This window comes from Eriocheir sinensis, chromosome 24 (assembly GCF_024679095.1).
Source record: "Eriocheir sinensis breed Jianghai 21 chromosome 24, ASM2467909v1, whole genome shotgun sequence".
NCBI classification, from domain to species: domain Eukaryota; kingdom Metazoa; phylum Arthropoda; class Malacostraca; order Decapoda; family Varunidae; genus Eriocheir; species Eriocheir sinensis.
This window is the reverse complement of record NC_066532.1, coordinates 1070313-1096314: the sequence shown is the minus strand read 5'-3', so window position 1 is coordinate 1096314 and position 26002 is coordinate 1070313. Positions and strand designations below refer to the sequence as shown.

At 42.1% G+C, this 26002-nt stretch overlaps 1 protein-coding gene and 1 long non-coding RNA gene across 22 annotated transcripts; both read right to left on the bottom strand.

Annotated features, from left to right (window-relative positions):
• Nucleotides 1–4524: 4524 nt before the first annotated feature.
• Nucleotides 4525–10906, bottom strand: LOC127002692 (zinc finger and BTB domain-containing protein 14-like). 2 transcript variants are annotated; one of them, XR_007756417.1, is made up of 6 exons: nucleotides 10579–10906; nucleotides 9026–9213; nucleotides 8135–8293; nucleotides 6643–6810; nucleotides 4718–6249; nucleotides 4525–4575 (listed from the first exon to the last, which is right to left on the bottom strand). XR_007756417.1 is itself a non-coding variant. In XM_050868753.1 (5 exons), exons 1-5 carry the CDS (start codon nucleotides 10757–10759, stop codon nucleotides 5719–5721), a joined length of 1227 nt encoding a protein of 408 aa, XP_050724710.1. In that variant the 5' UTR covers nucleotides 10760–10906; the 3' UTR covers nucleotides 4525–5718. The 2 variants fall into 2 exon arrangements, 1 of the variants encoding a protein (XP_050724710.1); XM_050868753.1 differs by having other exon boundaries at nucleotides 4525–6249.
• A 9099-nt stretch (nucleotides 10907–20005) lies between these two features.
• On the bottom strand, nucleotides 20006–26002 carry LOC127002689 (uncharacterized). Of its 20 annotated transcripts, XR_007756409.1 has the most exons (10): nucleotides 24985–26002; nucleotides 24857–24900; nucleotides 24406–24694; nucleotides 24154–24321; nucleotides 23827–23910; nucleotides 23665–23745; nucleotides 23453–23577; nucleotides 23083–23203; nucleotides 22874–23001; nucleotides 22553–22705 (listed from the first exon to the last, which is right to left on the bottom strand). It is a non-coding gene; the product is annotated as an uncharacterized LOC127002689 (long non-coding RNA). The 20 variants fall into 20 exon arrangements; XR_007756398.1 differs by lacking the exon at nucleotides 22553–22705 and adding an exon at nucleotides 20006–22258 and having other exon boundaries at nucleotides 22750–23001; nucleotides 24857–26002; XR_007756407.1 differs by lacking the exon at nucleotides 22874–23001 and adding an exon at nucleotides 20006–22258 and having other exon boundaries at nucleotides 22669–22705; nucleotides 23123–23203; nucleotides 24857–26002.

Below are 26002 nucleotides of genomic sequence, written 5' to 3'. Positions count from 1 at the left end.
CCCCCTCTCTCTGAACTCCACATTCACACAAACACACAAACACACACAGTTCCATTTTTCACTAACTGATGTAAGGCACTATACAGGCTGTGGATGGAGTAGAAGTAGTGGTAATAGTAGTAGTAGTAGTAGTAGTAGTAGTAGTAGTAGTAGTAGTAACAGTCGTAGCCCCCCCACTCCCCTTTCTCCTTTCCTCTCCCCCCACTCTTCTATTTTAGGTTATCCATCTCTCAATTCTCCCTGTTCCCCTTCTGCTCTCCTCCCATGCCAGTTCATCTCCCACTCCCCTCTCTCCTTTCCTCATCCTCCACTATCCTTCTTTTCTAGTTTATCTCCCACTCCCTTTTCTCCCATGTCTCCCTTCCTCCTCTCTCCTATCCCATACAACTTGCCGTGTGGAGAGGGGGCAGAGTTATGAGTTTTGAGTAACGTGGATGGATTTTCCTGCTCGTAACTCTATGCCTTTTCTCGTTCCTGATGCCTCTACAGCAGTAAAGAAATGTACTCCCTCCTGTTCACGTCCTCCTCCCTCCTCCTTATGTAATGCCAGATTTTTATAAGGAAGGAAAAAGTGTTCGTAGTATAGGAGTCAATAAGTGTGTCTAAATAAGTGAGAGTTTAACGGTCGCTGCGGGCCTCTCACTTAAACACTTATTTGGACACACTTTTTGACTCTTATACACATTTTCCATCCTTACAAAAATCTGGCATTACACTTACGATACACACACGGTGATGAATATAAATAATTTGTACTACTCGATATACAATTTGATTAAGCTTATGTCATTAGGGTGCTTCATCTACTTTACAGTTAAATGGATACATAAGGCGAAATCACTGTCGGTCGCTCAAGCTTACAACACTCTACTCTCTGTTCACGTAAACCTGGCAAATAGGCTCCTCCCCTTTTTCTATTAAGTGTATGTCATTGGTCAGTTCACGCATAGACCACACCTCTTCTCCAACTCAGATAAATGTGATTGGTGGGCTGAACTAACTAGGTATATAAGCCCCTCCCACTTCCCTATCTAGCATCATTGGCCAGTCACACAAGACACGCCCTTTCTCCAACTCAGATGAATGTGATTGTTGGGTTGATCTCTAAAACTCCTCCCATTTCTTTTTTTATTTTACATTAAATTTTCCAGTCTGACGGCGAGCACAGATTTCATAAACACAGTTCTTTCCTTTGTAACACTTTGAGAGGTACAAACTGATCTTTTAAACTCCTCCCATGCATACAAATTGATCTGTAAAACTCTTCCCATTTTTTCTTTTTTAATATTGAATTTTCCAATCTGACAGTGAGCACAGACTTCATAAACACAACCCTTTTCTTTGTAACACTTTAAGAGGTACAAATTGATCTTTTAAACTCCTCCGATCTGTACAAATTGATCTTTAAAACTCCTTTCATCTTTCTTTCTTCAACACTCCCAGTCTGTCAGCGAGCACAGACTCCGTAAACACAACCTTTTTCTTTGTTACACTTTATCATGTACAAATTGATCTCATAAAGTGCTCCCATCTGCACACATTGATCTTTAAAACTCCTCTCATTTTTTTCCTTTTTTCAACACTTCCAGTCTGTCAGCGAGCACATATCCGTAAACACAAGCATTTTCTTTGCTACACTTTATCATGCACAACTTGATCTTTTAAATTCCTCCCATCTGTACAAATTGATCTTTAATGAAAACTCCTCTCATCGTTTTTCCTTTTTTTGAACACAATCCGGCAAGCACACACACACAACCCTTTTATTTTTTATACTTTACGATGCACAAGTTGATCTTTTAAATTCCTCCCATCTGTACAAATTGATATATAAAAACATCTCATCTTTTTTCTCCTACTTTTTACACTTCCAGTCTATTGGGGAGCACAGATTTACGTAACACAACCCAGACAATCATCTTTTAAATTCCTCCCATCTGTACAAATTGATCTATAAAAACTTCTCATCCTTTTCTTTAATTTTTTATACTTCCAGTCTATTGGGGAGCACAGATTTCCGTAACACAACCCAGACAATCATCTTTTAAATTCCTCCCATCTGTACGAATTGATCTATAAAAACTTCTCATCTTTTTTCTTCAATTTTTTACACTTCCAGTCTATTGGGGAGCACAGAATTCCTAAACACAACCCAGACAATCATCTTTTAAATTCCTCCCATCTATACAAATTGATCTATAAAAACTTCTCATCCTTTTTCTTTAATTTTTTATACTTCCAGTCTATTGGGGAGCACAGATTTCCGTAACACAACCCAGACAATAAATCCCAGTAACTATGAGGAACAACACTCGTCAGAGACTCCGCTGTGGCTTCTGTTCACACCCTCGCTCCCTTCTTCCTGGCCAATAAATTAACCATAACACGGAAATATCTATCAAAATATAATTAATCTTACCTATCGTTATTATTACAGTAAATGATGCGATGAATGTCTACACATGAAGAATGGAGCATTTTTTGAGTACATGTGAAATGCTTCTTAGATTATGTAAATAGTTGAAATGTTTGGGGTACTGATTTTACATTATGTGCATTAGGGCCTGTGTGCCGATCTGTACGCATCGCCACTCCAATTTGTACTCGTATTGAGGAAAAAAAAAAAGTTGGAAAACTGATGAAAAGTAATGGTTGAAAGTCCAAAAATCGAACTTACGTACTCAAGGAAAAAAAGCAGATGGAAAATTGGAAAAAATTGTCAAAGTGAAGTCTAAAAATCAAGCTTTATTTAATTATTATTATTATTAAAATTCAAACTTTATCTTATTATTATTATTATTAAAAATTTAAATTATTATTATTATCAAAAATTGAACTTTATCTTATTATTATTATCATTAAAAATTGAACTTTATCTTATTATTATTATTATTAAAAATTTAATATTATCTTATTATTTTAAAAAACGAACTTAATTTTGACAACATATTATTTGTGTCTCAGTTTTCCACATTATATATCTGTCCTGCTTTGAGAACCTATTTGTGCTCATAAAAGGAAAATCTATGAGCTGGAAAACTGATAAAAAATAAAGGAGTTCAAAATTTCAACTTTATTTTGACGTTATTTTTCTTTCCAGTCTCTCAGTTTTCCACAGCGTACTTTTCCCCGGCTTTGAGAACTTATTTGTACACACACCAGAAGAAAAAAACTGAAAAAATTAAGTCAAATAAAGTCTGCAAATTCGACTTTATTCCGACATTTCATTTATCTACTTCTCAATTTTTCACAGTGTATATTTTTCCCTTGCTTTGAGAACCTGTTGGAATGGCGAGCAAGAACCAGCGTGCCTACAAACCCTGCATGTCTCAACACTATATTACAACACATCTTGAGAGTCAGCATGATTACAATCCACCGTCACCGCTTGAATATTACTTTGTACACACCCATTACTCAAGGCACAATGGAGGCTAATCTAACAAGGCAGCATTTTTCTATAGCATTTAATTATAGAACATCACAAAGTACCGCACTGTAGATACTCACTGATCCACTATCCATAAACCTTAACTCTTCTGTGCTTTCTGGACACAGGGACACTTAGAGACAAGACGTTAGTGATCTTGGAAAACATAAACATCACTGCTTCAGCCATTCACAAACTTCAGAGCTCTTGAAAAACATGTTAAGGAGTCATCACTTTGGATATTGACACACTTGAGATCTTTGAATACACAACTAATGAGTCTTCGGCTAATGACTGACTTCAGAGCCCTCGGAAGACATAGCTACGAGGTCAGTACTTCACCTATTGACAAACTTCCAGGTCTTTCGGACAGTGTGAGAGTGGCCGACCAGCTCAGACACTCCCTAACATTTTGCTTTCATAAGACATAACCAGAGAAATAGTTACGTACAGAAAGTTCTCCATGTCTTCCTTCTGCAACCCTAATGTAAAACTAATTGTCACAGCTGCACCACACACACTTACCCTACTCAGTCTCACACACACACACACACACACACACACACACATACACACATGGCTTTCCTATCCAGCATCACCACAACTCTTTCTCTCCCTCGAGTTACTCCTTCACCTCCCCTCGCTCTCACTCATCCACTCCCTGCCTCCACCTACAGTTATCCTCCCTTACCTGACCCTCCTCCACTCCCTATTTCATCTTCCCTTAGTGATATGACCCTCTCCACCTACTCCTCCACTCTTCCACCTCCACCAATCCCAAGGGACCACTAGTATCTCAACACCTGACCAAGATATGAATAGTGAGCAGATTTGTTGTGTTGCGATGTTGCGATGTAGTGTAGTGTGTGTTACCTTGTGTTGACGAAATAGGTGAAGTTATCTTAGTGTGTGACCTTACTGTGTTCCGTCTAACATCTTGCGGTTATTAAATTGCTTATCTAGATACCTTAAGAGAACCTAAGTATGATTGTGGAGATTGTCTTCTGCATTACAAGGGACGAAACCAGACTAGTCAAGCGGCCTGTTGTGTCGGTGAGCCTCGGCAAAGTTTATCCTACTGTGGGGTGTGTTTCCCAATCCCTATGTACCATCCAATTAGTATTCACATCAGAAGGGTCCAATACCTTCCCAATGACTGAGTGAAGCAACATGGATGGAGGCAACACTCAGCAAACCAAACCTCAACACAATTTATCCTACTGTGAGGTGTGTTTTCCAATCCCTATGGACCATCCAATTAGTATTCACATCAGAAGGGTCCCATACCTTCCCAATGACTGAGTGAAGCAACATGGATGGAGGCAACACTCAGCCAACCAAACCTCAACATAATTAGTCATGAAGTTGGTGATATCTCAGTTAATACTCTTCCTTGTTTCCAAATTCCACAGAGGTAAGGCCTTGCTACCTCACCCTAAACTACTGTACCAAGTGTCCTGCCGTATGAGGGAGTCCAAGGTAATGTTGATTTGGTTATGGCACACTGATTCACCTAAACTGTGAGCTACTAACACACTGGGCGCTACACCAGGACGCGTCTAAAATATATCTACCGTTTCCCAAGTTCTTACCGTGAAGGTGTGAATAAAGAATTACTATATCATTCTCCCTTCAGCAGTGGTGTGGCCGAGAGAAAGACGTCCATGAATAAGGCACAAGTTAGATAGTTGATGCTTGGATTTTCTTCGACATCAACAGAGAAAGACAACATGAGCCTAGTTGATGGGTCTGACATACTAGGTGAATGAAGATACCAGTAAGTCAGACACCAGCGAGCCAGTTCTGATATTTCCTTGACCTCATAAGAGAAAGACAGCATGAGCCTAGTTGATGGGTCTGACATACTAGGCGAACATCAGCTAGCCAGTTCTGATATTTTCTTTGACCTCACAAGATAAAGACAGCATGAGCCTAGTTGATGGGTCTGACGATACTCTCTGACATGCTAGACAGACACACGCCAACACTGCTAATCCTTCTGACAACCAAGGAAAGACAAAACATGGGGCTAGCTGATGGGACTGACGGTGCACTCACTAACATTTCAGACCAACAACACAGAAACTCAGGAAAAGTTAGTCTGGGCTTCTAACGATCTAACCCCTCTGACTTCACCATGGAAAGAGAGAACGAAGGGCTAGCTGACGGCTCCGAGGACAAACACCAACGCTATTAACACCCAGTAGTGAGGTGTGAAGCTCTCCTTGTGGCAGCACCAGCAACATGTTAGTCAGTGCTCATGATTCAACGTCAACATGGATGGACTGCTAGTTGATGGGTCTTAGGATGCACTCACCAATGCTCGTCACACCCAGCATATGCGGCATGTAGTTCTCCCCCTGTGGCACCAGCATGGACGGCACCTGCGTCATGGCCTGCTGGTACTGGGCGTGGGCTTGCGGGTTCTTCGGCGGCCTCCCTCGGGGTCTCTTCGCTGGGGGCATGTGGGTCGGGTCAGGTCCAGTGCCAGTTGGTTTCGAGCTCAGGAGTTGTGAAGCCGCCTGACCCTCCGCCTCCCCCTCGCCGCCAGTGTCCTCGGGGTTGTAGATCTGTTTCCGTATCTTGCTGAGTTTGTCCTCGGCGTCGTGTCTCCTCAAGTGGTCCTTCAGTTTGTCCCCTCGAGAGAAGTCCTTGCCACAGATGCGACACATGAACGGTTTCTCCCCGGTGTGCATGCGGCGGTGGCGCTTGAGGTGCGACGCGCGGGCAAAGTTCATCTGGCAGAACTCGCACTCGAAGGGACGCTCGCCGGTGTGGAGGCGGATGTGGTCACGCAGCCCAGACTGGCTCTTGAACTCCTACGAGAAATAAAGAGACGGGTATTTAGCAATGGGGTGTTGATGAAATCCTGATATTGTTCTGGCATGGATTTTAGTAGCTTTTGTTTGTGGACTTGTGATTCAGAAAAGCTCGTAGATGAATAAGCAGATGTTTAGTGACCGACAAGGCATTTGGTTTATAAACACCGATTTTTAAAATTAATACAAGATAAATAGTGCTGATGGTCCAAACAAATTCAAAATATATTAGAATAAAATATCACACCAGCATATATGCAAAAAAATGACAAAATGAATACATACAACACCAAACAGATGAAACTAATAAAATATACAGAAAAAAAAACAAGTCTATAAAATGAAATAAACGAATCAATCAAAAAATAAAAGTAATAAAAATGAGGGCACCACCTTTTTGCAGAGAGGGCAGGGCATGGAGGCGCTCTGGATGGCCTGCTGGAGGTAGAAGTTGAGGTCTATTCTGCCGTCATTGGACACTTCCGTCGCCGAGGCCTCAGTGTTCTCTATGGGCTCCTCCTTCACGGAGATGTCGTGTTTGATCATGTCCACATTTTCAGTCTGAGGAAGAGTTACTATACGTCACCACCACCAGCCGGACCACTACTCCCCACGCTGGTTTATTAACACTAAGATAACATGGAAATATTTAGGGATGAATTTTGATGTATTTAACCCTGTTTAACCCACCACTTCTTAAAACTGACAACACTACTAACAATATCACTACCATCACCACCACTACCACCACCATAATAAGCATACAAGTCGGGGGGCTGGGGGGGGCTGCAGTCTTCCAAGATTTAGGCAGACAAAGATTTTACGGGCAGAGTAGCCAGAGTAGCCTAAAGAGGGCTATGCTGTGTACCCTTTTTATATGTAGTAACAAGTTTATTTTTACTGGAGGCTGAAGTACATCACCACCATCACCGGGATAGCCACTTCACACACAGGTTATTAACACTACGATAACACGCAAAAATTTAGAGATGAAAGTTGGTGGGAGAGGAAAGCTGTGTACCCTTTTTATATGTAGTATCATGCTTATTTTTACTTCAGTTTATAGTACGTCACCACCACCACCTGGACCACTAATTCCCACCCTGGTTCATTGACACTAAGATAACGTGGAAAGATTTAGAGAAGAGTGTTGGTGAGAGAGGAAAGCTGTGTACCCTTTTTATATGTAGCATCATGTTTATTTTTACTGGAGGTTATAGTGTGTCACCACCATCACCTGGACCACTACTTCACACACAGGTTATTAACACTATGACAACATGCAAAGATTTAGAGATGAAAGTTGGTGTGAGAGAAAAGCTGTGTACCATCACAAGAATAACTACGTACTTCCCATGCTGGTCTGTTAAACACTAAGATAACATACAAAGATATAGATCAACGTTGGGAGTTTAAACAAGGATGTGAACAAACGGTGTGACTGTGTGCGACTGTGACTAAGATAACATTCAGTAAGATAACATGCAAAGGTTTAGAGATGGATGTCAGTGTGTCTACATTTAGCCCGGTAGCAGCGATGGGAGGAATTTGTGGATTTACCGTGTACCAGCGACGGGCCAAGTTTTTGCCATGATATGAACCCCCCAATATAGATGATGCATAAACTGATCACAAATGCGTTGATATACATTATGAAATGGTTTGCGTGAGTGATGATTTTTTCTCGTTTTTCTTGCTTAGAGGGGCCTTTAAGAAATATGATCCCCGCAGCTACCGGGTTAACCAAATATGTGCGTTACGTTTCTCTTTCTTATTTCACAGCAAGAATGAAGACCAAGTACTTGAAAATAAAAAAATGCATGGAGAACACACAGAGAGCTCCTTCTTTGCCCACTAGGATTGCTAAAATGAAGGGCATACTTACGATTTCCTCTTCCTCCTCCTCTTCGTCCTCATCCTCCACTTCATCCTCCTCGTTCTCATTATTGTTGTTTCCGTTGATGAACTGTGCGTTGGGCTCGTCCCCGGCCTCACTCCCAGACGTGGAGGAGCTGGCGTCCGACTTGCTGGGAGAATCTACGAGCTGTGGACACAAAAAGAGTAGCTTGTAATGTCACTTTCTCTTGTCCCCTAACCCAGGATCTTCTCTAATACTGCCTCTTCTGTTGCTTATTCTAATCTCTTCTATTCTTCATTCTATTCTTAACCTCTGCTGTCCCTTAATGCAAGATCTTCAGTTAACCTCCTCTCCTTTTCTTTTCTTTTTTTTTTACGTCAGAGGACATGGCTCAAGGGCAATAAAAAGAGTACAAAAAAAAAAGCCCGCTACTCGCTGCTCCTATAAAAGATAAAGGTAAAGAGTAGCTGCCTTTTTTCACTCTCTTTTTAATATCACTTCCTCTAATGTCTTCTTCCTCAATCTCATCAGTAACAACTCTCCTACTGTTGTTTCCTCCAATTTCTTCTATGAAATTACTTCCTCTACTGTCTCCTTTATCAATCTTCAAAAATTACTCCTATCCCACAATTGCTATTCCCAATCTCTTGTTTCATGCCCTTTACCAGCTTTAACCAAATAGCAGCGACGGGCCAAATTTGCGGCTTTACCGTGTACCAGCGACAGGCCAAATTTTTGCCATGATATAAACCTCCCAAAACAGATGATGCATAAACTGATCACAAATGCATTGCTATCTATTATCCATACAAAGAACCGTCACCTACATCCACCCTGTCCACTCCTCTTGTCTTCCTACTCATCCATATAATGACGAACCACCACCTTCCTATAATACAGAACCGTCCTTCCACCCACCCTGTCCCCCTCTTCCAGGCCCAGGACATGGAGGTGCTTGGCCGTCCTGAGGAAGGAGGCGATGTGTTGCTGGTGGACGTCCACTTGGCCGCGGTAGATGAAGGACACCAGGTACATCACATCCTGGACGGGCACCTCGGGCAGGAGTAACGGGGCGTCAGCGTCGGGGCAGGCTGAGAGAACCACCGCTGTAGGAAGAGGGAACGAGAGGTTAGATAGAGGCTGCTGAAGGAGGAAGGCTTCGTACTTTTACCTTCACTCACACTTCCATTCATGTTTTCTTTAAATTTTCCTTTTGCCCTCTTAGCTTCCTTCACCCCCGTGTGGACGCAATGAAGAATTAGTGTGAGTGGAAGACTTTAAAAGAGAGTGAGCGATTGGATAAGTTTATAATGCAGAGTGACAAGATAGTTTTAATGTTAATGAATCCTCTCTCCTTCTTGCTGGCTGTCTTCCACACCTTAAATACTGCTTTTATTGCAATTTTCAGACTTTTTTTTCTTTGTTTTTTTGTTTTTTTGCGTACACTGAACTCGTATAAAACCAGAAGACTGTATTTTCAAGCTAACTGCACTTTTTAATATTCTAACTGTATTGTATGCCTCTACTCCTCTCATCATCATCATCATCGTATAACGTCTATTTATTCCCTATGATGGGGTTGGACAGGATATGAGTCTCCTCCACTGTTTCCGGTCCATAGTCAATTCTTTTGTGATGTTCAGCCTCCTCATATCTTCCTCCACCACCCTTCTCCATGTCTTCCTTGGCGTTCCTGGTGGTCTTCTGCCCTCTACCTCAAAGTTCAGTGCTCCTCTCATAGCATCAGTACAAGACTTCTACACAAGCTCATTCCTGTACTGCCCAACTTCCCAATACAAGAGAATGGTCATACAGTTGCCACATATGGAGCCTTCCTTTGTCTGTATATCCTCCTGCCTATGACTTCAACGTTTCCAAGAGAGGAGTATTAAGATACCTCTTCATCTTTTTTTTTTTTTTTTTTTTTTTTTTTTTTACATCATAGGACACGGCTCAAGGGCAATAAAAAGAGTACAAAAAAAAAAAAAAGCTACTCGCCGCTCCTATAAAAGATAAAAGTAAGGAGTAGCCAAAAGAGACGATGATTTTGGTTTTGTTTGACCCTCTTTCAGCTACTCTATGAACTATTTGCATGAGCAGCACCAGTGGACTTTTTTTGTTTTATATTTATTTTGCTTGAGCTGAAAAAAAAAATAGATTGAGGGGCAGGGCATGCAATCAGACAGACCCCTTTAACTTTACATAATGAGGAGACGGGCAAAGACGAGATGAGAATAATATCATGACATGCAATCACCTATTAAACCTAAACATAATGGAGAAATTATTTCCCCACTCTTTACTTTTGTCTATTAAGGGAGCAGTGAGTAGCGGGCTTTTTTTTCCCTCTCTGCACTCTTTTTGTAACCATTGAGCCGTCTCCTTTGCTGTACATGTATATAAAAAAAAAGGATAAAAATTTGGGTAGTAGGCCTATGTAATGACTCAAGGTGGGCAGGGGGTACACGTGCCTAGGTAGGGTGAGCAGAGGGAGAGGACTGCGCGGTGTGCCCTGACGATGCCGCCGTCGCACACGAGGGAGACGTCGGTGTAGGCGCGGCCGTGGTGCAGCTCCGACAGCATGCTGGTGAAGGTGGTGGTGTGGGAGTGCCATCGGAGGTGCAGCTGCGTGTCGGGCACCGATTCACCCATCCTGCAGAAGGGAGAACACGATACTTAAGAATGCTGAACCGAGAGATATGTAAAGGAGTCCATTAAAAAATATCCTTCACAATTTACAAAGTTTTACATGGGGGAACTTTTGAAGGGCTAATATTATTTCTGTCGGGCGCCTTGTATTGACATCTCCACCCCCTTTCCCCCTCTCTCGAACCTCTCGCAGTGGTCATTAGCGGGCGTGGGCGTGGGACAGCTAGCGCCCCTTCATGATTAAAGATAACAGCCTTCCGGTGCACGTTGGGGGTAGCATAACAAGAAGAGGAGAGGAAACAGTTCGTATGATGGGGGGCGGAGATGGTTCAATGAGTGATGTAACCGTGTGTGTGTGTGTGTGTGTGAGAGAGAGAGAGAGAGAGAGAGAGAGAGAGAGAGAGAGAGAGAGAGAGAGAGAGAGAGAGAGAGAATTATAACCTAGTTGAAAAAATTGACGTGACTGATAAGTCCAAGCAGTCACCAAGCGTTCACTGACATCTAAAAAGGTTGAAAACCGGCTCACGCGATACGTTCGCCGCGCTCCATACATACCGCGGGTAAGTGAAGCCGCAAAATTGATGAATCCTTGGCTCTCCTTTCGCCATCTTGGTTGGTGCGGAAACGGCGATGCAAGAGGCCACGCATGAGGAGGGCATCCATCCTCCAAAACACAAGGCTTGCATAGACATGGTCTACATATAATAGCATGGTGCCTAAAACATGCAGCTCCCAAATAGACGATCGATAGGTCATAAAATTGAGATATTACGCAACTCTTGAGGAAAAACATATCCTCACGTGAACTTCAAATAGCTTCCTACCTATCCAAAACCGAATAAATAAAGGTGTCCCAAATTCAACTACTAAAACATAAGAAAAAAAAGACCACATAATTATCGACAACCTCGTAACTGATAAGCCTTGCACACACAAACGAATGTAAAACCACCAAAAGCAAGAACATGACTCGTAAGACAATAATTATCTAACTCTCCATCAATGGCAGGATGACTTGTGTTTTTTCGAGAACTTGACTGGCTGAACGAAGATTATACCAAGGTGAAGAGACTACCTTGCCAAAGAAAATAGGCCGCCTGGGGTCATCCATGCTGCATAAAAAGGGATGGAAGGCGAGAAGAGAGGAAAGAAAGGGGGAAGTAGGAGAGGAGAGGAGAGAGAAGGAAAGGAAGGGGAAGGAGGAAAAGAAGAGAGGAATGGAAGGAGAGGAAGGGAAGGAAAGCTGCATCGGGTTTGGCTAGGCAGATTTCCAAGGCCACAAAAGGAGATTAGTCGAAATCCCATGATTATTCTCCACGTCCATGGCGCAGAAGCCTTGTCAAACTACCACTAGGCTCATAAAACTAGCCATGGAAATCCTGACACAACCTCTACGAAAGCCTTACCGAATGTGGGTGTGTAGCCTAAGCCCAGAAATGTCTACAATACGGGCCTTTTGTGGAAATTTCTCATCACGGAGCTAAAAGTGGTTGTCATACTCCTCCCTTGACAGTTGATGAGGATAATACAACAGGGGAGAGGAGCCTAAACATGCATATTCATTTCCCTTTACGTGGTCGATGACAAATGATCGCTATTAACGGATGAGTGTGCCTGACTGACTGGCTGACTGGGGGAGGGAGGGGGTGGCTGGCTGACAGGAAGCGGAGGAGGAAGGGAGAGAAGGAAGGGGGGGAGAGGAAAGCAAGGGAGGGAGGAAAGCAAGGGAGGGAGGAAAGCAAGTGGAGGAACGGAATGGGGGACTCCCCCATTCCCCCAGGGGGAGGAAGAGAGGGAAGGAGGGAAGAGATGGAAGGGGGACGGAGGAGAGGAAGGGGAGGGTGGGAAGCAAGGATGGAATAGAAGGGGGAAAGAAGGGAAGGGGAGAAAGAAAGGAGGAGGAAAGGAAAATGAGGAAGAAAAGGAAGAGGGAAGGAGGAAAGAAGGGGAGGAAGGAGGAAAGAAGGGGAGGAAGGCGGAAAACAAGCAGGAGGAATGGAAAGGGAGGGGGCATAGGAGGAGAGGAAATGAAGGATAGGGAGGGAGGAAAGGGGAAGGAAGAAGAAAGAGAGAGGAAAGAAGGGGAGAAGAGAAGAAAGGGGAGGAAAGGAAAGGAGGACAAAATAGAAAGTAAGGGCACTAACTACAGTAGGGAAAAAAAAAACATCTATTACGCAGTTTGTAGAATGCGGCGGCTTGAAACGTGACAACGAGGATTAACATGCATAAGGGAGGGAGATTAGGAGGAGGAAGACAGGGAGAGGAAAGGGAGTGCGATAACTACAGTAGGAATATAAAAAGATGAATCATATCTGGAGAAGGAACTCGAGATGGCTAATAAAAAAAGAGTAGGCTATTAGTTAGGGAGAGAAGGAGGGACGACATTAGTATAAGCATAAGAGGAAAAGAGAGGGAGAGAGGGAAGGGGGGAAATATACGGTGCTGGAAAAACAACAAATAACAAAACAGCAACGTGAAGGTTGTTTGAAATGCGAAATAAAGCACTAGAGAGGCACAAAGAAGGATGTAGGTGGGTGGAGAGAGCGGGGGAAAGAGGGCAAATTATAGGAAAAGAAAACGGCTGTCTCACTCCTATGTAGAAGCCTGACGTCACACCATAGCGAAAGGAAGCTATGAAACGTGACACAGCGATCTAATAACTATGATATGGAGAGAAAAGGAAAGGAAAGAAGTAAAACCATCTCTAGTAGCCTAAACAATAAACAGGAGCAGAAGGAATAAAGGAAGGGGGAGGCAGGACAAACTGTGCTGTATGGAAACAAAAAGCTATTTCAAACAAGGAAGAGAAAAGGGCAAAGTATTGGAAAGGAAGTAGAACCATCTCTTGTAGCCTAAACAACAGAAGGAAGGAGAAAGGGTAGGACAAACATTACTATATAGAAACCAGAGCTGGGCGCGTTACTAGATATCGGGTAGTCCGGTACCGCTCCTCCGCACCTCGAAACACATATAGTCCGTACCTGTACTTCCGCGCCTAAATTTTTTTTTCACCGGTACACCCTCCACACCTCCGCACCTCCGGTACCGTACCCAAAACTATTAAAGCGCGCCTGAAAAATCTAGTCCGTACCTTAAAAAAAAGAAATACAAGGCAATACTGCAGCACCATTATTATTATCATTATTATTATTATTATTATTACCATTATTTTTGTTATCATTATTGTCATTTTAACGCATAGAATCTCCACCACCTGAAGTAAAGTAACGTGGCGGGAAAACATGCCCTGCAGCACAGACCGCGTAAACGACCGGAAGTATTACTGCAGAGCGCGGACTGTTTGTCGTTTTCATTTTTTTTATCCTTGAAAACCTCAGGTGCGGAGGTACGGACTTAAAATACTGCCGTTCCGCACCTGTTACTTCCGCACTTTTGAAAAACTTTCCGCACTTCGGACCTCCGCACCTCGTTTAAAGGTCCGCAGGTCCGGAGGAGCGGAGGTGCGGACAGAGGTACGGAAGTGCCCAGCTCTGATAGAAACAAAAAGCTAAATCATCCGAGAAAGGGGAGAGGAGAGGGAAGGAAGTACCCTGAACAGGGACAGACAGAGGGGATAAGGGAGAAGGGGAGGAATGACAAGCTTAATATGGAAACAAAGAGCTATACAATCTCTTGCAGCCTGACCCAAAAACTCCCAGCTGTGCAAAAAACGAAGTTAGCTTTGAGAATATGGTCAAAAGTAGGAGGAAGGGAGGGAAGGGATGGGGCAAACTTAAATGTAGGAAAGCAAAATTCTGAACGTCTCCCAGCTTGACAACGCACAAATAACTATAGTTCGAGGGAGAGAAGAAAAAAAGAAGACAAAAAAATTACGAAGGTAGCTTTCAGAATATGGTCAAAAGTAGGAGGGAAGTGAGGGAAGGGATGGGGCAAACTTTAATGTAGGAAAGGATAAATCTGAACGTCTCTCAGCCTGACAACGCACAGATAACTAGAATTCGAAGGAGAGAAGAGGAAGACAAAAAACTGAACGTCCCAGCCTGACAACGCACACATGACTAGAATTCGAGGGAGAGAAGAGGAAAGGAAGTAAGAGGGTAGGAGAGGCAGTGGGACGGGCAAACAATGCATTAGAAAACAAAAGAAGTTGAACCATCTCTCGCAGCAATAGCATTTTAGAGTAAAGGAAAAGAAAACACAAAGCACAGGGATCAAAAGAAGGGAGGACAGGGAAAGGGAGGCAGGAGGAAAAGAAAGGTGGGGAGGGCACGGTGCAAACTTTACATTGGCAAAACAGAATACTAAACCATCTCTGTCAGACGTCACAGCCATTACGAAGGTTTGAGACGAGGCACAAAGCAGCAAACAGAAGGGACAGAAGGGTAGTGGCGGCGGCAAGCTTTACATTATTATTATGAGAGACGAACCAGGCAAAATAAAATGCTAAACCGTCTCTCTTAGACGTCACAGCCATTACGAAGGTTTGAGACGAGGCACAAAACAGCAGACAGAAGGGACAGAAGGGTGGTGGTGGTGGTGGGGAACTTTACATTACCATTATTTGAAGAAACGAATCAGGCGAAATAAAACGCTAAACCATCTCACTCTGACGTCACATCCATTACGAACGTTCGAGATGGGACACAAAGCAGTATACAGGGGGACAAGGAAAGTGGTGGTGGTGGTGGTTAGTTTAACATAATCATTTTAGAAACGAATCAGGGAAAATAAAAAGCTAAACCATCTCTCAGCCGTCACAGCCATTACGAACATTCCAGATAGACACAAAGCAGTAGAGCAGACGGGGACAGAAGGGTAGTGGTGAGCCTGATAGCCTAGCCGGAGTGCAGCAGAGCGCGGGGCTACACAAGGGATGGAGGCGGGGGAAGCGCGCCCGCCCCGCCCGTCCTGCCTGGGGGTGTAGGACGGGGACGGGAGGGCAGGCGAGGGGGCAGGAGGGAGAGCACACCACACACCACACAATTTGGCCGATAGGGGAGAGGGGGAAGGGCTGGGCTGGGGTGGGGGAGAGACGGGTGGAGTGTGAGACAGAAGGGGAGGCGCCAGCGCGGGTCGGGGGAGACCAACCCCTATTCTTTCCCACAAGATAGAGCCGGTCTGTTCCTGTGCGGCGCGGAACACGGGTCGTGGCAACAAGCACTTGAACCAATGCACGTCAGGCTGTGAGGGGATTTCGGGGCTCTGTTAGGGGTTGAATATGGCTGTGAGGACTGTGTGGAGACTGTTTGGGGCTTTGTGGGGACTTTATATGGCTGTGAGGGACTGGGAAAGGACTGTGTATGGCTGTGAAAGGTCGGTTACTCAGGGTTGTTGGAGCACTGGCAAGGCTTTTGACTCCCTAGCACACACGTTGTCACTCCAATTCCCAATACACGTGTAAGGGGCAGATAAATGATTGATAAGAGCTTGATTGTCGTTAGCACTAAGTTCGTCACCCCCTTTTCTTTATGCACGTGTGAAACTATGCTGCGAAGGGTCAAATAAAGGGTTGCTAGGGGTTTAGACTCCCTGTGGCGGCGTAAGACAAGGGCGGGGAGTTCACACCGACCGCTAGAATTCACGTCATCCCTCTCCCCCTCGTGTCCTCCAATACAAGACGAGGTTGTGAGTGGATCTAATGGCTTGCTGAGACTCTGGAGGTCAAATAAAACATTGCTAGGGGGTTTAGATTCCCTGTGGAGGCGTAATACAAGGGGGGAAGGATCATGCCTGCCACTATCCCTCCCCCCTTCGTGTCCACCAATGCAAGAGGGTGTGAGTGGATCTAATGGGTGGCTGAGGCTCTGGCAAGGCTCAGATCCGTTTGGTGGCGTTCTACAGGGCGGGGGTCTTGTTGCCTGCCGCTAGCACCCACGTCGTCACTCTCTCCCCCTCTTGGTCCTCCCCTGTCCCTTCCTCCCTTGTCCCCTGTCCGCCCCCAGCCCTACCCTGCCCTGCCATCACCCCTCCTCCTCCTCCTCCTTGGTTAACACGCATGTCTTTCGCCCCCAGCACCAGCCAGCTACGACCTAACGCATTTTCTGATCCTTTTCTCTATCCAATGTATCCTTGAATCCTTGTATCTTCGCCATAACGTATTTTCTGGTTCTTTACTTCATCCTGTGTGGTTTTGGGGTCAGTTTAAACTCATTTTCCTTTTTATTCTTTTCTTAGGCTTGTGTATATATGATTACTAATGCATTTCCTGAACTTTCTCGGTCATACTATTATAATCTTGTATCTTCACCATAACCCATTTTCCCTTGTAATCTTTCCTTGGGTTTGCGTGTAGAGATGAGGAGAGTAAAAAAGAAAGATATACAAAGGAAGCTCAACTGAGGTATTTACTAATCCTTCTTATTCAGTGTTGTTTTAATCTCTCTGACTTACCCCAATACCCACTTATCATCGTTTATTAATAGCTGGGGATTAGGAAAAGGAAGGAAAGGAAAGACAGAAGAGTTGAACGGGAGGGAGAGGAAAGAAAGGAATGAAGAAGGAAGATGGGTGAAGACAGTAAAGAGACAGAAAATAGTAGAAATAGCATTACCACAATCTATTTACCTTCAAATCTTTCACTTTTTCGTCTGCAGAGAGAGAGAGAGAGAGAGAGAGAGAGAGAGAGAGAGAGAGAGAGAGAGAGAGAGAATGATAAATAGCTCGTACTCTCCACAATTCGTATACCCTACCCCCCTTTCCCTCCCTCCTGCCCAGACTACACCCCTCCTCCTACTCCTCCTCCTCCTCACCCCACCAGCACCGCCCCATCAGAGCAGCGCCCCTCGCCCGCCCCTCACCCCACTTTACCCTTGTTTTCGCTGTTAGTTCGGTCACGAGGGGGAGGGAGGCTCATGCGGGGCGGCAGTGTGGGGCGGGGTGGCCACATGCGTCACTACCTACCACCGGACGGGAAAGATAGAGCGAGATGGATGTTTATGTTTAGAGTTGAATGAATGGATGACTTACATATATAGATAGATAGATGGACGAACAGATTAATAGAGTAAGACAAACAGAATGATAGATGTGTGTATATAGTTATGTAAATAGATAGATGAAAAAATGATAGAGTAAGATAGATATTTAAAGAAAGATGTTTCTAAATAGTTAAATGGATGAGATAGAGATATATGGACAAATAGATTAATAAGTAGAAAGATAGATAGATAAAAAAGATAGTTGTTCAGATACAATTGAATGGGTGATTTGCAGAGATAGATAGAGAGATGGAAAAGTAGATTATTTAATAGATATACAGTTTATGGAGCAAATCATGTCATTCTATTAGGTGTTAAGAGAAAAAAAAATTCTCTCTCTCTCTCTCTCTCTCTCTCTCTCTCTCTCTCTCTCTCTCTCAACACACACACGCACACACACACACACACACACACACGTGAAGCCAATGTAATAATCGCCCATGATAACAACAATAATAAAAATAATGATAGCGATAATAATTATAATCAGTTGATGAACTGAGAACAAATTATGGAGGAGGAGGAGGAGGAGGACAGGTTAGAAGTAAACAAGAAAAAAGAAAAAATAACGCAGGTCTTCCCCATCTCTCTCTCTCTCTCTCTCTCTCTCTCTCTCTCTCTCTCTCTCTCTCTCTTATCACTCACGGCAACTCTTGATAAGCCTTAAGTGAGAGCGACACACACACACACACACACACTGATTATAGAGGTCAACGGTCTGCTTGTTTTTTCCGTCTTCATTTCTTAGTAATATTTAATTCTCACCTACTTATTGTTTATATAGACATATCCTATTCTTTTTATTTTTACTGTGACGTTCTTTCCTTCCTTTCTCTTCCATTTCCTCCAATTACTCTCTCTCTCTCTCTCTCTCTCTCTCACACACACACACACACATTACCCTTCCATTCTTCAATACTCTTTCCTTTTCCTACCATTCCACTCATTTTTCTCTCCCTCCTTTCCTTTCCTTCCCCTTTTCTTTCTTCTTTTTCCCTCTCTTCCCTTCCTTCCCTCTCCGTTCCTCATATATTCCCTTCCTTTCTGTCTAACTTTCCTCCCTTCCCGTTTCATTTCCTTCCTTTCCTTTCTCCTCACCCATTCCTTATTATTTTATTTCCATTCCTTCCCTTCTTTCTATTCCTTACCCATTAACAGTTCCTTTCCTCTTCTCTTCCATCTTTCTCTTCCTACCATTCCCTACCCTTCCCTTTTTATCCATTCTTCATATATAAACCATTCCTTATTTTTTTCCAACCTTTCCTTTCTTTCAATTTCCACTTTATTTTCTCTTCCCTTTCTTCTTCCTTTCTTTATCTTCCTACTTTCTTTTCCCTTCCCCTTCTTCTTCTTTCTTTATCTGCGTACCTTCTTTTCCCTTCCCTTTCTTCTGCTTTCTTTATCTTCCTTCCTTCTTTTCCCTTCCCTTTCTTCTTTCTTTATCTGCGTACCTTCTTTTCCCTTCCCTTTCTTCTTCTTTCTTTCTTTCCCTACCTTCTTTTCCCTCCCTTTCTCCTTCTTTCTTTCTCTCCCTTCCTTCTTTTCCCTCCCTTTCTTCTTCTTTCTTTCTCGCCCTACCTTCTTTTCCCTCCCTTTCTTCTTTCTTTAACTGTTCGTGATTCGTGAGTGATATGGGAATTTCCGTGCATAACATTTTCCCTTTTCTTCCTCCCTTCTTCATTCCTCGCCTCGTCTCTTCTTTCTATTCTTATTCATCTTCCTTTCATTCCCTTCCACTTGTCTTCCCTTCCATACCCATTCTTCTTCACTCCACCCACCCTCCTTCCCTCTCCCCTCCTCCCCTTCTGTTACCTAACTCTTCTCTCCACTTATCCCTTCTCTCTCCACTCCTCTCTGTTGCACCCAAGTCTTTTATCTTCTTCCCTCTCTCCTCCTCCTCCTCATCATCATCATTTGCTCGACCTCTCCTATACAACACCTTTCAATATTACTCTTCTCCTCCTCCTCCTCCTCCTCCTCCTCCTCCTGTCATTATCTCTTTTCTCCTCTTCTTTAACCTTCCTCCTCCCTCCCTCAACCACCCTTCCTTCTTCTTCTTCTTCTTCCTCCTCTTCTATTACAATCTTTTTTCTCCTTTTCTTTCCACCCCAACCACCCTCTTCTTCTTCTTCTTCATTCTCCTCCTCTTCCATCAGCACCACATTATTTTCTCGTCATCCTCCTCCTCCACAACTACCCTCCTCCTCCTCCTCCTCCTCCTCCTCCTCTTCTTCCACATTCACGTGCACTACTCCTTTGTCCTCTCCCCCCTCCCCCCCTCAACCCTTAACCCTTCCTTCTCTACCTGTGTATCCTGACCGCCCTTCCTCCTCCTCCTCCTCTTCCCCCTCCTCCTCCTCCTCCTCCTCATTGCGTGGTCTTCCGGAAGCCTCCCTCACATTCCCCCTTCCCTTCGCAACTTCCCGAGAGGCAGGTGGTGGTGAGGAGGAGGAGGAGGAGGAGGAGGAGGGAGGGTAGGTGATGTTGATAGGAGGATAGGAGGAGAATGATAAGGAAAAGAAAAGAGGAGGAAGAGGAGGAGGAGTGAGAAGATGAAAAGAAAAGGAAGATGATGAAAATAAGTGGAAAAAAAATAGGAAAAGAAGAAAGAATGAAGATGAAGAGAAAAGAGGAATTCAAAGAGGTAAAGGAAGAGGAGGAGGAGGAGGTGGAAGAGGAGATTAAAGAAGGAAGAAGGTAACAATAAAAAGTGGAGGATACATGGGGCGAAATCTGTGGGATGAAAGGGAGGAGGAGGAGGAGGAGGAGGAGGACAGTATTATTCTGCAATACAAAGAAATGACAACTATTTGGAAATGTACAAATGTCTTCCCTCTTACCCAAGGCTGAAGGAGGAGGAGGAGGAGGAAGAGGAGTGACGACGGGAAGGGTGGAGGTGGAACAATCACCAACACACACACACACACACACACACACACACACAATGATAACGAATACTAGACACACCTGTTTGGATGACGTAATATAAAGGTTTTTAGGTGTAGTAGTAGTAGTAGTAGTAGTAGTAGTAGTAGTAGTAGTAGTAGTAGTAGTAGTAGTAGTAGTAGTAGTAGTTGTTGTTGTTGTCATTCATTCTTCCAAAACACATGAAAACTATGCTTTTTTTTTTTCACTGTTGATTGATTGATTGGACTAAAATTATGGCGCCGCAACTGCACTGGTTATATAGCGCCGAATAAAATGACCTCGTATAAAATCGCAAAATTATATAAAGTTAAAAATCGCAAAAGTATTAAGTTAAAAATCGTAGAATTATATAAATAAAAAAATCGTAAAATTATGAAGTTAAAAATCGTAAAATTATAGTTAAAATCGCAATATTATGAAAAGTTAAAAATCGTAAAATTATAAAGTTAAAAATCGTCAAGTTATGAAAAGTTAAAAATCGTCGAATTATAAAAAAAAAATCGTAAAATTAAGTTAAAAATCGTAGAATTATTAAAAAAAAATCGTAAAATTATAAAAAGTTAAAAAAACTAACATTATAAAACAAGTTAAAAATCGTAAAATTATAAAAAAAAGTTAAAATTCGTAAAATCATGAGAGGGTTAAGTGCATAATGATAATTCTCAAAGCAATATAAAAAACAACCGCCATTAGAGGATACCAGTCTCCTAGATGTCTATGACCATGAGTGTAGGAAATAAAACAACACATCCCCGTCGCCTTTCACTTTCTCCAGATCTGTTTATTTCTTTTCTTCGTTGTCAAATTATTTAACCTTCTAATTCTTCTCCTCTTACTTTTCTATTCTTCGTTGCCAAATAACCTTCTTCTACTCTTTTTTTCTTCATCACTCTTACTTTTTCTTTTTCATCTTTGCTGTCCAATAAAATGTTCTTATCTTTCTACCGCTACTTTTTTTCTTCTTCGTTGTCAAAATTAAAACTTTTTCCTTTCCTGATCCTTATCCTGCTGTTACTCTTATTTTCTTCTTATCAAATAAAACCTACTTATCAGCCTTCTCCTCCCCATTACTTTTTCTCTTCTTCGTTACCAAATAAAAGTTCCTTCTCATCCTTGCAAATATTTTTTTTATCTTCGTTACACAATAAAAGACATCATCCTTCTCATCGTCTATTACTCTTTTTTTAATCCTTTTCGTCACCAAATAAAGACTACCTCCTTCTACTGTTACGCTTCAACTTTCTTACCGTATAAAAAAATACTTCTTATCCTTCTTCTACTCTTTATTTTTTCTGCTTCCTCATTACCTTATCAAACCTCCTCCTCCTTCTCCTTCTGTTAATAAAGCCTACCTCCTCCTCCTCCTACTGTTCCTCTTCAAATTTCTTACCATATATAAAAATACTTCTTATCCTTCTCCTGAGCTCGTTACTTTTTTCTGCTTCCTCATTACCATATCAAACCTCCTACTCCTTCTCCTTGTTTTACTGTTCCTAATATGTTCTTCTTTTACCCTCCTACTCTTTTCTTCCTTCCTCGTTATCAAGAAAAAAATCATTCTCCTTCATCTCCTTTTACTCAGTTACTTCTAGTTTGTTACATCAATCTTTTCCTCTTTTTCAGTGTCAAATAAAACCTCATCCTTCTTCATCTCCTTTTACTCAGTTACTTCTACTTTGTTACATCTATCTTTTCCTCTTTTCCAGTGTCAAATAAAACCTCATCCTTCTTCTTCTTCTCCTTTTACTGTTACTTCTTCCTTGTTACATCAATCTTTTCCTCTTTTTCAGTGTCAAATAAAACCTCATCCTTCTTCTTCTCCTTTTACTGTTACTTCTACTTTGTTACATCTATTTTTTCCTCTTTTCCAGTGTCAAATAAAACCTCATCCTTCTTCTTCTCCTTTTACTGTTACTTCTACCTTGTTACATCTATTTTTTCCTCTTTTCCAGTGTCAAATAAAACCTCATCCTTCTTCTTCTCCTTTTACTGTTACTTCTACTTTGTTACATCAATCTTTTCCTCTTTTTCAGTGTCAAATAAAACCTCATCCTTCTTCTTCTCCTTTTACTGTTACTTCTACCTTGTTACATCTATCTTTTCCTCTTTTGCAGTGTCAAATAAAACCTCATCCTTCTTCTTCTTCTCCTTTTACTGTTACTTCTACCTTGTTACATCAATCTTTTCCTCTTTTCCAGTGTCAAATAAAACCTCATCCTTCTTCTTCTTCTCCTTTTACTGTTACTTCTACTTTGTTACATCTATTTTTTCCTCTTTTCCAGTGTCAAATAAAACCTCATCCTTCTTCTTCTTCTCCTTTTACTGTTACTTCTACCTTGTTACATCAATCTTTTCCTCTTTTTCAGTGTCAAATAAAACCTCTTCCTTCTTCTTCTCCTTTTACTGTTACTTCTACTTTGTTACATCTATTTTTTCCTCTTTTCCAGTGTCAAATAAAACCTCATCCTTCTTCTTCTTCTCCTTTTACTGTTACTTCTACCTTGTTACATCTATCTTTTCCTCTTTTTCAGTGTCAAATAAAACCTCATCCTTCTTCTTCTCCTTTTACTGTTACTTCTACCTTGTTACATCAATGTTTTCCTCTTTTCCAGTGTCAAATAAAACCTCATCCTTCTTCTTCTCCTTTTACTGTTACTTCTACCTTGTTACATCTATCTTTTCCTCTTTTCCAGTGTCAAATAAAACCTCATCCTTCTTCTTCTCCCTTTACTGTTACTTCTACTTTGTTACATCAATCTTTTCCTCTTTTTCAGTGTCAAATAAAACCTCATCCTCCTTCTTCTTCTTCTCCTTTTACTGTTACTTCTACCTTGTTACATCAATCTTTTCCTCTTTTTCAGTGTCAAATAAAACCTCATCCTTCTTCTTCTCCTTTTACTGTTACTTCTACCTTGTTACATCAATCTTTTCCTCTTTTTCAGTGTCAAATAAAACCTCATCCTCCTTCTTCTTCTTCTCCTTTTACTGTTACTTCTACCTTGTTACATCAATCTTTTCCTCTTTTTCAGTGTCAAATAAAACCTCATCCTTCTTCTTCTCCTTTTACTGTTACTTCTACCTTGTTACATCAATCTTTTCCTCTTTTTCAGTGTCAAATAAAACCTCATCCTTCTTCTTCTCCCTTTACTGTTACTTCTACTTTGTTACATCAATCTTTTCCTCTTTTTCAGTGTCAAATAAAACCTCATCCTTCTTCTTCTTCTCCTTTTACTGTTACTTCTACCTTGTTACATCAATCTTTTCCTCTTTTTCAGTGTCAAATAAAACCTCATCCTTCTTCTTCTCCTTTTACTGTTACTTCTACTTTGTTACATCAATCTTTTCCTCTTTTTCAGTGTCAAATAAAACCTCATCCTTCTTCTTTTCCCTTTACTGTTACTTCTACTTTGTTACATCAATCTTTTCCTCTTTTTCAGTGTCAAATAAAACCTCATCCTTCTTCTTTTCCCTTTACTGTTACTTCTACCTTGTTACATCTATTTTTTCCTCTTTTCCAGTGTCAAATAAAACCTCATCCTTCTTCTTCTTCTCCTTTTACTGTTACTTCTACCTTGTTACATCAATCTTTTCCTCTTTTTCAGTGTCAAATAAAACCTCATCCTTCTTCTTCTTCTCCTTTTACTGTTACTTCTACCTTGTTACATCTATCTTTTCCTCTTTTTCAGTGTCAAATAAAACCTCATCCTTCTTCTTCTTCTCCTGTTACTGTTACTTCTACCTTGTTACATCTATCTTTTCCTCTTTTTCAGTGTCAAATAAAACCTCATCCTTCTTCTTCTTCTCCTTTTACTGTTACTTCTACTTTGTTACATCAATCTTTTCCTCTTTTTCAGTGTCAAATAAAACCTCATCCTTCTTCTTCTTCTCCTTTTACTGTTACTTCTACCTTGTTACATCTATCTTTTCCTCTTTTTCAGTGTCAAATAAAACCTCATCCTTCTTCTTCTTCTCCTTTTACTGTTACTTCTACCTTGTTACATCAATCTTTTCCTCTTTTTCAGTGTCAAATAAAACCTCATCCTTCTTCTTCTCCTTTTACTGTTACTTCTACCTTGTTACATCAATGTTTTCCTCTTTTTCAGTGTCAAATAAAACCTCATCCTTCTTCTTCTTCTCCTGTTACTGTTACTTCTACCTTGTTACATCTATTTTTTCCTCTTTTTCAGTGTCAAATAAAACCTCATCCTTCTTCTTCTTTTACTGTTACTTCTACCTTGTTGCATCAATCTTTTCCTCTTTTTCAGTGTCAAATAAAACCTCATCCTTCTTCTTCTTCTCCTTTTACTGTTACTTCTACCTTGTTACATCTATCTTTTCCTCTTTTTCAGTGTCAAATAAAACCTCCACCTTTTTGTACTTACCATGTTATTCTTTCTTCGATCGTTGCCACATAAAACACAGGACTGAATAGCACAACCCCGCACTCCAGAAAGGATCCGATGACATGAACCAGACCGAAACAATGTACGTAATAACAGTGTAAGCGTCGTATTGTTATGATTACGACGTGTGTGTGTGTGTGTGTGTGTGTGTGTGTGTGAAGGTGAGATGGACTGATATGAAGAGAGAGAGAGAGAGAGAGAGAGAGAGAGAGAGAGAGAGAGAGAGAGAGAGAGAGAGAGAGCACCTGGCCCCCCACCCCTTTCCATCTGCTCTCCCTTAAATACTACAACAACAACAACAACAACAACAACAATAAGAAGAAAAGAAGAATGAGAAGAAAAAAAGAAATACGTCCATCAAAATAGCAATGCAAAACCTTCCATTATTATTATTATTACTAGGGAGAGAAGGGAGGAAGGGAAGGAGGGAGGGAGGGAGACAAGACGGAAGGGTACATTTGAGGTATATACTGGAAAAAAAGGGAGGAAGGGAAGAGAGGGAGGAAGGAGGCGAGGGAGAGAACGAAGGATGGAGGGAAGGGAGGGAAGGGTACATTTGACATACTGCAAGGAAGGGAGGGAAGGAGGGAGGGAGAAAATTTGTGAGGAAGGGAGGGAGAGGGAGCAGGAGGTATTAAAAGAGGGAGAGGGAGGGGGAGAAGAGGAGGAGCATGGGCAGTCAAAATTATAGGAGGTAAAAGAAGAGGAAAGGGGAAGAGGAGGGAGAGGGAAGAAGAGGGAGGGAGAGAAATGGAGGCAAAGAGAGGGAGGGAGAGGAAGAATAATAGTGGAGGAAAGAGAGGGTACGAAATCTGAGAGAGAGAGAGAGAGAGAGAGAGAGAGAGAGAGAGAGAGAGAGAGAGAGAGAGAGAGAGAGAGAGAGAGAATCCTTTCCTGTCTGTCTGTCCTTCACCGTCCATTCAACATCGCAAAAGAAACTGTCACACACACACACACACACACACACACACACACAT

Bases quoted from the DNA above. Each gene is read 5' to 3' on its own strand.
- LOC127002692 (XM_050868753.1), bottom strand. From the start codon at position 10,759: ATGGGTGAATCGGTGCCCGACACGCAGCTGCACCTCCGATGGCACTCC. The intron at 9,214-10,578 runs GCACGTGTACCC...CTCTTCCTACAG, and splicing joins CCTCTGCTCACCCTACCTAG to CGGTGGTTCTCTCAGCCTGC. The intron at 6,811-8,134 runs GTAAGTATGCCC...ACTCTTCCTCAG, and splicing joins AGGAGGAGGAAGAGGAAATC to ACTGAAAATGTGGACATGAT.